The sequence below is a fragment of the Lutjanus erythropterus genome, chromosome 12 (genome assembly GCF_056507025.1).
Source record: "Lutjanus erythropterus isolate fLutEry1 chromosome 12, fLutEry1.hap2, whole genome shotgun sequence".
NCBI lineage: Eukaryota > Metazoa > Chordata > Actinopteri > Lutjaniformes > Lutjanidae > Lutjanus > Lutjanus erythropterus.
The window spans coordinates 1404088-1416707 of record NC_139328.1 but is presented as its reverse complement, the minus strand read 5'-3'; the positions used below and the strand labels follow the sequence as shown (position 1 = coordinate 1416707).

The window sequence follows — 12620 nt, the reverse complement described above, 5'->3', positions numbered from 1 at the left end:
ATCATTTCCTCTCCACACAGTAGAAAATGTTGAGCGGCAGTGTATTAATATGAAATGGAAATTATATTTCACTGTATGTGAATCAATGTGCTTCAAACTGAGAGATAAAAAAGACAAAACAACATAAATATATGAGTCAAATGCAGAACTGTGGCTCAGGGGCTGTGAACTGTCTGAAGGAAATAAATATAACAATGAAATAAATACATATATAATTAACTAAAATCTTTTTAAAACGTATTTACTGAATATTTGTGCTGCAATGAATCGTCAAGTTTGCTGTTTTATGCTCCAAAATATTTTTCTAAAGGTCGTTTGTGCAGCTACTTTTTTTCCCTTAATTAAATGTGTGTTAAAAATAATATGGGTCAATACACTGCTAAACTCTCACACTGATATCAGCTTCACATACACGCATATATACAATTATTTTTATTACTGATTATTCTGCGTATTATTTTCACAAATATTCGATTCGATCGTCTGTGATGTCCAACAATTATAAACATGAGAAGAAACTGTGACCCAATTGTAGGTTTAAATAACAGTTAAATTAAACAGAATTTCCACTTCAATCTGTTTTGTCCCATTGCTGTTCATGATAAAAGAATTGTGGAGTTTAAACCATAAAGTTTCTGGGTGACGAAGTTGATGTATTTCCCATAAACGTGGCTGTTGTGACTCTGTGTCTCACACTAACTTCACACCTCTGTTGTAGAGATTTGAGGAAACAAGAACAACTACATCTTTCAAAATAATCATCAAAAATCTGTCTGTACGGTTTGTGGAGGACAGTCTGAAGACGCAGTGTCGCCAGTTTCATGTCAACTGAACAAAAACTATGAGGAAATTTAGAGGTTTAATTAGTTTAAAATGTTGGGAGAAAATCGGTGACGGACCTCATAAATCCTTCCAGCTCAAAGCACCTCGACATGTCTGCTCAGCTGGGCTACATTCTGGTGAAAACATGTCCAACTGAGTCACTGTGAAAGTTTGTAGTGACACCATGAGGACTATTAGACCACAGAGAGATCTGAGGGAGACACAGGGCTGAAGCCATGTGCACAGGGAGGCACATTTCTCTGTTGGAAGAAGAAGATTAATCAATGATTAATTGATTAATAAATTAAGTTGCCAATTAAACTGTCAACTATTTTGATAATCGATTAATCGGTTTGAGTATTTTTTTTTTTAAGAAAAAACAGTCTAAATTCTCTGACTTCAGTTTCTTAAATGTGAATATTCTCTGGTTTCTTTCCTCCACTCTGACAGTAAACTGAATATCTTTGAGTTGTGGACAAAACAAGACTTTTGAGGACATAATTTTTCACCATTTCCTGACATTTTACGGACCAAACAACTAATCGATCAATTGGGAAAATAATCAAGAGATTAACTGCTGATGAAAATAATGTGTGGTTGCTGTACTTAAAGGCAGTGGTCATGAAAAGTTGAGTTTTATTTCTTCTAAACCTTAATCATATCTAACATTTTGTGGCAAAGAGTCTAAATTTTATCATCAGGTCACCAGTAACAAGTCAACTTCCAAGTCATGAATACCAAGTCAAGTCCTTAATCAGTTTTAGTCAAGCAAATCTCAAGTCATCAACTCGAATCCCCCACTTCTGCGACTCTGAAACTTGTCTGCTGCTTCTGTGGCACCAACAAGTGCTAAACTGAAAGTTATCCACTTTAAAGTTGCAGCTCAAACACGACAAAGTCTGATCAGATGTGTTGATCCGTCTGTAGATCTTCAGCCTGTTCTTTGAGGGCTGATGGCGAGCTGTTTGACGGGTCATTAACCCGCGGGGGGGCTGCAGGTGGAGGAGCAGCACTGTCCACATGATTCACACCTAACAGGACACCAAACAGATTACGCCTGTCAATCTGACATCAGGTCAGCCCTGCAGCTTCTCTGCTGGGATCATCCAAAAAACCAGCTCACCTTCAGTCTGGAGGAGAGGAACCACCAACCCTGCCTGCGTCAGTGCCGTGCTCCACCAACGGAACATTTCAGATATTTAAAGCATCAGAACAAATGACGAGACCCAGATCTTGTTCACATTAAACTCCTGTGGCTTCAGCTCCCAAAGTGACATTAAATACAACTTCAGGCGTCCGTCTAAGTCCAGGAGCCTCATTACAGAAACTTCCAAAGTCTGACATCTTCTCTTATCTCAGTTTAGGATAACATTTAGGATTTCTGGTGTTGTGTCCTCACTGCATTCAGGAAAACATCTTACTGTATCTTATCTTAGCATAAGATTTTAGCTGCTACGGAAGTATCCTACCTGAAGGATTTCCTAAGTTAGGAATCCTACATCCTAACTAAACCATGGTCTGGGTGAATACTCTTTTCTGATTGGCTGGAAGGTGTGCAATAAAACCATTTAACACAGATGTAGTTTGGCTCAAGTTTAATCGCTGTTCGAAATTCATCCTCTACCCAACATGTAACCATGGCAACATTAAAGAGCTATCAGAGCTCACATCACTTCCTAACTGGAGGCGAAGTGAAGGAGCGAGAGAGCAAACAGGTGATTGGTTCAGATCTCTCAGACAAGTTTCACCTTCACCTCCAACTTGTTTTATCTGCTTCAAATGGACGTGACGTCCTGGACGTTTGTGTTTGTCCTCATCACAGCAATCAAAGGGAGGACGAGGCATGACTAGAGACAGGCATGACTAGACGAGAACTGATTGAAGAATCGAGTTTACAACTCTAGTTAGGATTTCTTAAGTTACAATAAGATAAGAGGCCTAAGATGGGACAGGACACAGCGATGAGTTTAGGAATTGCTTCTGCAACAGGAAGATTGGATTTTTTCTGTTTTGGAAAGTTAAGTTAGGAAATCTTTGGGTGATGTGGCCTCAGTTCATGTTCTCATAGACGATGCTGGTGACTCTGTTCTCTCTCTTCAGGTGTTGGATAAGCATGAAAACTTCTGGTTGGATCACCACAACAAAAGATGAACAGTTGTGTCAGAAAATATCTGATTCTCTGACAAAACGTCAAAGCCACAAAAAACTGCAGAGACATCAACTACAACTCCCAAAGAGCATTTTACTGACAAATTCTTCTAGATTAATAAAGTTTTATCTTATCTCTACTTTCTATAACTTTCGTAACTTGTTTTCTACCTTGTGCATGATTTTCTACCGTGCATCTATTCATGAACGAGAGATCACAGCTCAACCGAGGAGGACGCCATTAATGTTTACGTCCTGCTCTGTCACGAGCATTAGTCTGGTCCATGAGTAGATACACGCTTTGTGCATCAAAAGCACAGAGCATGCTTAACTAAAGAAGTGTCATCTAGTTCCATTATACTGGAGAGAAGGCAGACATCTCTTAAAAACTGCAGCTCACACCAAAATGATCTACATGAATAAACAGCACTGCAGGTAAGGGAAAAAAAATATGTATTTTTTGATTTGGGAGTGAATTTCTCCTTTAGTATGAGACTTCAGCAAATCAAAAGGAAATCTCTCCAAGTTACTGTGTTTTAACCTTAAATGACCCTCCACTGCAGCTCAACAAGTAAACACAAAAACACAGAGTTTTGTACTAACGATGATGTCAAAAGGGCTCATATTAACTTCAGATGAAACTAACTCCACTTACACCAGCAGCATGTGAGGAGGAATAATGATTAGAGGAAGAGGAACGAGCAGCTGACTTTAGTTTTTAGGATCAGATGGGATATAAAATTAACAGTGAGAAAAAAAAATAATTCATGCCTGTGATCTAACTTTCAAATGTTGCTTCAGTTTCTCCTCAGTGTAAACCTACATTTTGCTTTGTGTGTGTCGATGTGCATGTGTGTTAACGTGTGTGTTCGAGGCAGTAAACAGGGAGGCGGTGGGGTAGCGCTGCGTGTCAGGAGCCTGGAGGTTGCTAGGCAACGCCGGGGAAGGCATGTGCTACTGCAGGGGTTCCTCACATCTGCCCAGAACATGATGCTGCTGTTTATGCAGGTAAATCTCTGCACATCTACACGTTGCCGTGTCCACACACAAACACACAGGTTTGTAAAATGCTGCACAGATGTGACAGGATCCCAAACCACAGCTGACACCGACAGAAACATGAGCTCAGTGTGAGACGAAGGAGATTCCAGCATCATCGGATACGACCCACAGCTGCTGAAAGCTCTGGAACAAATACCAGCAGAGTGTGTGTGTGTGTGTGTGTGTGTGTGTGTGTGTGTGTGTGTGTGTGTGTGTGTGTGTGTGTGTGTGTGTGTGAGGAGTGTGTACGTCCTCAATTCCTGAACATTTAACGATACACAAACTGATCTCATGTTCAGATCTGACAACCTGCTCGCCACCACCGCAGCCTTATCAACAAATCACCTCAGATCTCCAACGCCACAAACATACACCGTCCTCATGTTTACGCCGCCGACGATGATGATGAAGATGAAGATGAAAATGAAAATGAAGATGAAAACCATCACTTCAACATGATATTGTGGTCGAGGGCGTTTCTGGATCCCCGGTGAAGAATTGAACCAGATGCGAAGGTTTCTGCATGAATCCTGCTCCAGCACATGACGCAGCAGCAGCAGCAGCTCCTGTTGCAACTTTTCCACATCTGCCTCATCGAGCAGCGTCACATCCACAGCAGATCAATACGCTTACAACAACACACACACACACAGAGTGTATGATCATGTATGTGCAGGCTGACACACGTTGTAGAAAATGAGTCACGGTGCAGCGGTGCAGCACCTCCCCCTACCTCCTCACCTTTATGAAGATTTATTGTTTTATGGTTGGGTGGGGGGGCGGAGGTGGTGGTGGTGGTGGGGGGGTGACCTACCAGTAGGCGCCGGTGGAGCCGTTTGGTTCTCCTCAGGGTGCCCATGATGCGGCGGCCCATCTTTTTGGCGTACCACACAGAGTTGAGCATGCTGCTTGTTGCTGCTGCTGCTGCTGTGGTGGTGAAGGTGGAGGTGATGTGTCGCCTCCTCTGCGCCTCCTCTCCCTCCTGCTGCAGGCTGCGGGGTGGCGGAGGTGGTGCTGGCTGGAGAGCAGACGATGGGAGGGGGGCTTCACTCCACCTTGTGTCCCCCCCTCCTCCTCTTCCTCCTCTTCCTCTTCCTCACAGACACAAACAGGGAGGCTGCGGAGGAGCCGATGCAGGAGCTGGTGGAGGTGACCAGATGCTGCTTCCAGGAGAGGAGTGAGGTCGTCGTCCTCTTCTTCCTCCTCCTCCTCCTCCTCCTCCTCCTGTCAGTTATGAGCAGACAGTCGCCGGTGAGCGGTGTTTGTCAGACGCCTGAGTTGACGGCAAAAAGGGAGCGCGGAGCCTCCGGGGGCGGATTAACCTGCCGGGTGGAGAGAGCATCGCTGAGCAGGCGGTCGTCCAGCCTCCGTCTGTGTGAAGCAGACAGCAACAACAGACTGCAGGGCTGACGAGAGGACGCAGAGACGACTGTGTGTGTGTGTGTGTCTCAGTGTGTGTGTGTGTTTAAAGAGAGCGCAGGCAGGGAGGAAATTAGTCCTCTGATCTCTTCTCTCTGCAGTCTGGAAACCTCACGCAGCTCCTTCCTCCTCCTCCTCCTCCTCCCTCCTGGTTCTCAGTCCGCTGTGGGTTTGGTCCAGCTGACCTCTGTCCTACTTCAGTCCTCACACTTTGAGTCCCTTCCCGAATGTGAGTCAGCAGGGGAAACTCACTCCCGCAAACTGCTGAGTCGTCGCAGCGGTGACGGACAGCGTGGAGATCTGTGATGTGTGGAACGACCGTCACGACAGCTGATTCAATGTAGCAGGAAAGTTCATTTAGAGAACTTACTGCTCGTGACTGAGCGGCGACTCAGGCTGAACCCTGACTGCAACTCTGGAGCCAGTCATAACCAGGCAAACAGAGACAAAATCAAACACCAGCACCAGCTAAATCCAAAGTTAAGTAAAATATTCACGGGCCGGTAGATTTGCTTCACTGTGCAGCCAAAAAACTGAACATTCAATTGGCTGGTGGACAAAAAAAGTTAAAGCTACTACGAAGAACTTTCATATTTTGTTGATTTTGGAGCCCCCTGTGGACAAAAGCAGCAGCAGTGTTTTCACCATAATAACCACAAAATATTACATTAAAAATGATCTCAATAGCAGAAAAACCTTTTTAAATTGCTAAGATAATCCTCACTGTAACTGACTGCGAAAATGTAAACACTCACTCCATCTTGTTAGTTTCATCTGATTTTGTACGTAGGTCACATAGAGGCATCAGGATCAAACTGAGATCAGCTGTTTCATGACAAGTTAAAAACTCTTTTTAGTAGCTTTGATTTTGGACACCGGTAAAAGGATAAAATAAATTGAGTAAAAAATATATGCAAATTGTAATATTTTTAAAATAACTAATAAAAACAGATGTAATAAGATTAAATAAGTGATTAAAAGGATTAATAAAACAGATGGAATTGAGCCTGGATTGGGTTATTTTTTCTAAATTTCATCAGACTTGACTGAGTCAGATTTGATTTTTTCTTTAGTTATCAATGTCCCGTTGTCGCACTTGCCATCTCTTCCGATTTCCCTGGGAGACTTTTTTTTAGTGCTTCCTCCCAACATCTTATTACCTATGATCACAACCTGTTTCTTGCTCTGTGCAGTGTATATAAACCACATGACAAACAAAAGTTTCCACCCGGACAACAACACGGCTACACCAGGGCAGACTCCTCGGAAAAAATTTTTTTGTTTCTTATACAAAGTTTTAAAGGAACACGCTGGGAATTTTGTAAAATCTGCTATGTCAATTTTCTTTTAGGGGCAGAGGGGAAAAAGAAATGAAAAAAAGAAAAGGCCAGGGGGGAAACTCGCTCTGTATTCTTTCCTGAGGATTAAAAGTATTTAACATAAAAATGTTGTTGCAGTTGACTTCTTAGTTTATTTTCAGTCTTTAAAGTCATTAAATGCAGGAAACAGAAAAGTCTCTGGAACTACATTTTTTTGGCTTTAATTAATGAGTGAATGAATGAATGAAATGCACTGGTTTATGCTGCAGACTTCAGGACATGACTGGTATTTGAGGGAGCAGAGTACAGAGTGTCAGTGGTGATTAGGGACGTTCCTGGCGACTGATTTAAACGCAAAATTTAATTTAGACTAGTCGACTCAGAGAGCAGTTAAAATGGAGCATAATTCATGAATCTATGATGTTTAACACTGTCATTGAGACAAACGTTTACAGCAGAATGACCGACGGTTAAGGTCAGGGCTCCACATGATTTTCTTCACCACCTTCATGAAACTCACAGGTCGGAGTGTTAACATCGTTCCACAGCAGCCACACCGACGAGGCTGATTACAGATGTGCGTCTCCACACTTTTTCTGTTTAACGGCCTCATGAGCGCACGCATCCGCTGATGCCGATTATCTCAAAATGCCAGATAATCGTCTGACTGATAAATCTGTCTAACATTATTCTTGATAGACCTGGTCATTTGTTTAAATGTGACGTTATCCCAATTTAACCTCCAGGAGAAACAACCTGGAGGCTGAATCATCTGTCAAGCTGCCAAGAACGAGTGTGAGAGAACGTCATGACGAGGAGCTTGAACAAAAAGTCTGTCTTCAAAACGACCAAAGAAAAAAAGTATTTAAGAGTGTGACCGATACATAAGAAGAAGAATCAGCTGCACTTAAAAACAGATTTGGACCAGCTCCAAAAATGTGAGATATAATGGAAGTTTTTCATATTTCACTTGACTTCACCGGTGAAAATGCTTCACAGAAGAATTTATCTATCTTATGCTTCACTTACAGTATGTTCAGAGAACTCTGCCAACAGTCTGATTAAAGGTTTATTTTCTTTAAAATTAAGTTTTCTAAAAGCAGGTGTAGGAAAAAGGCGCAGAGAGATTTTCTTGTAATCTGTCATTTTGTATCAGGCAGTATTAGCAGACACTTTTAACCAAATCATGACTCATGTTTTTGAAAACAATGAACATCACACGTCTGTCAGTTTCTGAGTTTTATTTCAGCAGCATCATTACGATACTGCAGATAACAGTAGTAAATTAAATACTTTTTGAAGTAGATTGCTATATTTTAGCTGTTCCTGCTCACCAAGCTGGTGTCATAAGAAAATTGTAAAAAAAAAATGAATAAAGCCCCTAAAAGCTACACAGTGTGAACATTTAAAATCTGCAAAGTGAACTTGAAACAGACAGAGTTAACAATGAGAAGTCAGAAGCCACACTGCAGACTGTGATGCTAATTTCTGCTAGCACGTCAATGAGTTCTCATTATGTGTTAGCACTGAGCTACCAAATACCCAGAATTACTTGCCAGTTTCTCAAAATGGTTGCCACTAGCAACCGTTACTGTTGAGCCGTGGACTTCTATTACATAAATATCTTGTTCAAGGTATTTCTAAATCATAGACAATTTTGTAAACGTGGATCAGCCTGAAAACTAGAGCTGCAACAATTAATCAAATATAAATCGATTATTTAACTAATCACCAACTACACTGATTATCGATTAATTAATGGATGAATAATTGACAGATTAATCAAGAGTGAAACTAATCCATAGTTGCAGCCCTTCTGAAAACTGTCCTGAATTTAATATGTGAAAGAAGAAAACACATCCTGCTGTTTCCCTCATCTCCCCTCACTATCCCTGCCTGGAATCTGCACCCCAGCATTCCAGGACTTCCCTGAAATTCCAGCACTGACTGAAACCTCACTGGCTATAAATAGAGCCGGCCTGTCCTCCCAGCATCCTTTGCTGCAGCTGGGAATGAAGTGTAACAGAGATGAGACGATGAAGAAGAAGCATTAGTGACAAGTCATTTCATGGCCTCTGAGTCCGTTGTCGTGGTGATAAATATACATCCGAGGTGCTGTAAATCTTTTTGTTGGGGACGAACAGGAGGCCAGCCGTCCTGCATTTTACTATCACCCCCCCCCCGTTACAGAAAGCCTCCCTAAATCTGCCCTTGTCCTTCTCCGCAGGTTCAACCCCCTCCTCCTCCTCCTCCATTTTCCTGCCGTCAGGATTTTCTTTGTCGGCATTCATCTCCTGTGTTGCCATGGCGCTGCTAAGGAGAGCGAGCGAGAGGCGGAGGAAGAGAGATGAAAAAATGAAAGGAATAATAAAAAAAGAGGAGTGTACAGTACGTCCTCCCAGCCTTCAATGTCTTTGTGGGATGTGAGGATCCATTCATTGCGTTATCGCGGTGGAGGTGTTGGAGATAGCTGCCTGCTGACGTCAGGCCCGGGACGCGGCGGCTGCCGCACATCAAGCGTGGAGGAAACAATGAAGAGCAGGATGTGGAGATTTCTCCACCAAAGAGTGTCACCGTGAGGAGAAAGCTTGGCGCCTGAGCGGGTGATTTTACCGGTGAAGTGATGGTGTGAAGGTCCTGCTCCGTCCAGCTGATCTGTGTTTAGTCTGACGTGAAGTACGACAGTTGATTATATTCCATCTCTGCACAGCTCAGAGTTCCTCTACATCACAACTACAGTCATTTCAGAACATGTGAGATGTGCTGATACAGTAGGGCTGGACATTATATCCATATTATATCATGATATGTCATGATTGTTGTCTTCTCCTGGTTTTAAAGGCTGCATTACAGTAAAGTCATGTCTTTTTTTAACTTAACAGAATGTCTGTTCTATTATTTGCCTCTACCCTCAATTCATTATTTCCACAACATTACTAATGATCATTTATCAAAAAATCTTGACATCATCTTGGACGCTGGGAAACTCTGATCAACATTTTCTGATATATTATGGACCAAACAACTTGATTGATAAGTGGAGAAAATGACTGACAGATTGATCAACAATGAAAATGAAAACGATGTGGGCCTCTGTGCTCCACATGTTTGGACCTATTTCTCACCAGACAAGTTTGGAACAGGATTAATTCAGCGATCAATTGATTAAAAAAAAACTGATTAATCGATAATGAAAATAACTGTTAGCTGCAGCCCTAAAAAATATTGTGACATTTGATTTTGTCGCTCAGTGATAATACAACAAACTCATTTTATCACCTTAGCTGGAGAACACACCATGCAGTCAGTCACAACCAAATAATATGATCAATAATCGATATTGATTGAAACTTCACTGTCATGACAGGATTTCCAGCTATATCGTCCGTAAGGCAAGGTAACAAGCCCCTCCTCTTCCTCTCAGAGGTCAGTCTGCTGGTTCTTAACACAGACGACGGGTACACACACAAAATATTCTGAAAAAGACTTTTATCTAAGACGATTACATGAATAATCTGTGGCTGAACTGGACTAAGATGCAAAATACAAAACTAATATTCAATGATTTGTTCTTTTTTTTACAGTTCAGCCTACATGAGTTTGTTTTATCAATAAGACTCAGGTTTTAATGACTTTCGTCATTATAAATGATGTGAGAACAATCAGATCTTCACAGTCAGAGAAAGTCGATTCTTCATAAATACCATCAGTCAGAATATTTCAAATGCAGCCTTCATTTCTATGCTGATGACATCGTCATCTACAGCTCCACATCCACTCCCCCATCACTCTGAGGCCTTCCACAACATGTCTCTGATAGATCACAAGAACAGCTCTGTCACCTGCAACTTGTTCTAAATGCAGACAGAACAAAACGCATGTTCTTCACCACCTCAGAAACAGCAAGAACAGCACGGTCTGAGAAAATTCTAACGAGAAGTGGTCAACAAATTGGGTTGATATCCACTTTTAAATAAGTAGGACTCTTAACTGATGATGTCTTTTAAAGAGCACACTCAGCATGTTGTAAAAAAGCTGACGCTGTTTTGAGGATTTTACTCCAGAGAGAGAGTCTTGCTTTTGTTTTTGTGTGAAACAGGAACTGGTTGAATCAACCTATTTATCTGTGTCGAATCTTCACATGCTGCTCAGTGTGTATCACAGGGCGCTGAGGTTCATTACAAACTGTGGTTCTCTTACTCAGCATTGTGCATTTTACTCCAAACTGACTCGGTCTTCCTAACGTGTTCGTCGACTCGCCTCAGTGATATAGCTTGTTAGCTAGCTTACACTTAAAAACCAAGACAACTCTGTGTGGAATCTGCAGGATTCCAGAATCGACAACAAAAATATGTCTTGAATGTCAGCGTTTCCCAAACATTCATTTATCTGTGGTGACCCGAAGTTGTGCTCTTCTCTCAGTCGTGTCTGGAAGGGAACCTATTACATGCAAAACTCTTATCTTATGATCTTTCACAGTTCTGGGGTTCCCTTCTGGACACGACCCCCTCTGTGTCCGTCTCTCACAAACTTGTGTGAAAGAATTTCAAAACCTGAGTTGTATTTTTTAGCAACAGGTTGATTAACTGTTTCAATAATCGATGGCTAATCGACTCTCAAAATAGCTGTTAGTTGCAATAACAATGATAAACCTCGTGTTCTTTTCAGAACCTGTGACAAAAGAAAAAAAAGATTGATGGAACTTGTGGGAAGCTACGATGACTGGTCAAAGTTCCTGAGAATTTGTGCAGAATTGAGGGACTGACAAAAATTTGAAACGTTCTGTAACTGAAGTCATAAAACCACAGAAACAAACAAGCTACAGACGCAGCTTCACAGCAGGATCAGGTGTGGAAAACAGCTTCAACTGAGGATTTTCTCACTGGGACTTATGAGAATATAAAGAGAAGAGAAACTTATAATCTAAATATGATAAGTTGTAAACAATATGACACACAATACGACTGAGAAATTATTCAGATTCTTTTTTCCCAGCAGCACTCGAGTGATACTAATGTTCACATTACCATGGCAACAGCCCAAAGTGGTGGTGGTGGGAGGGGGGTGTTTTACCTGAATAGGGGGGTAGGGGTTGGAGGAGCAGGAGGCGAGGGGGCTGTCCTCGCCGTGGGGATAGAGGGTGGAGGGCGTAGGGGAGGGGAGCTCCGGGAGGTGCTGTCCTAACGCTGAAGAACCGTCAAAGATGCACTCCAGAGATGCTACCTACAGGATAGAGGAGGGGAGGGAAGACGGAGTCTCGGAGAGGTCAAAATACAGCAAAGGCAAAGCAGGAGAGAGACAGAAGTCAGACAGAGAGACGGGGGTGAGAGACGGTGAGAATGGCTGAGCAGAGAAGAGGTGGAGGGGATGTTTTCCTCGAATGTTTTGGAGGCCGATGCTGACCAGATGTTCTGAAACTAGTTTTCCGTTTGTCAGAGCGGGAGACTTTTGGAGAAATTTACGATTTTATTTTAAACAGTGTGACAGAAATTAAAAAAAGCATCAGGATCATCTCTGTCAGATCATCCAGGACCAAAACATGAGTTCTCAGGTCTGAATGCTGCAGGAACACATTTATGAATATGAACTACAGGAAGCTGAGACACACGACAGCAGACGACATGTGAACACGACAACATGAGTCTGTCAACCTGAGACGACTGGCGCTTTCTTTAATCAGAGGTAAGAAAACAAATACGTACAAAAACTAATCAATAAACTTCATTATCAACCACAGATTACCACAATAACATAAACCAAAATATTAAACTAAATCAACACTGGGTCATTTCTAAAATACAGAACTAAAGACCAACAAAAATTGGTTTGTATTGTGATAAAAACTTTTTTAATTTAAGAAAGGACAGTGTG

The 12620-nt window shown here is 42.0% G+C and overlaps 1 protein-coding gene across 14 annotated transcripts in view; it reads right to left on the bottom strand.

The window, feature by feature from the left end:
* dlg1b (discs large MAGUK scaffold protein 1b) overlaps window positions 1–12620 on the bottom strand; it is a 130808-nt gene that overhangs the window by 39432 nt on the left and 78756 nt on the right. For 6 of the 14 annotated variants that reach the window (XM_084731922.1, XM_084731923.1, XM_084731927.1 and 3 more), the window contains one exon: window positions 11823–11972. The exons of the other annotated variants lie outside the window; for them this stretch is intronic. In XM_084731922.1, coding sequence (XP_084588048.1) covers window positions 11823–11972 — 150 coding nt within the window. The remainder of the gene's footprint in view (window positions 1–11822; window positions 11973–12620) is intronic. 14 annotated transcript variants of the gene reach the window in all.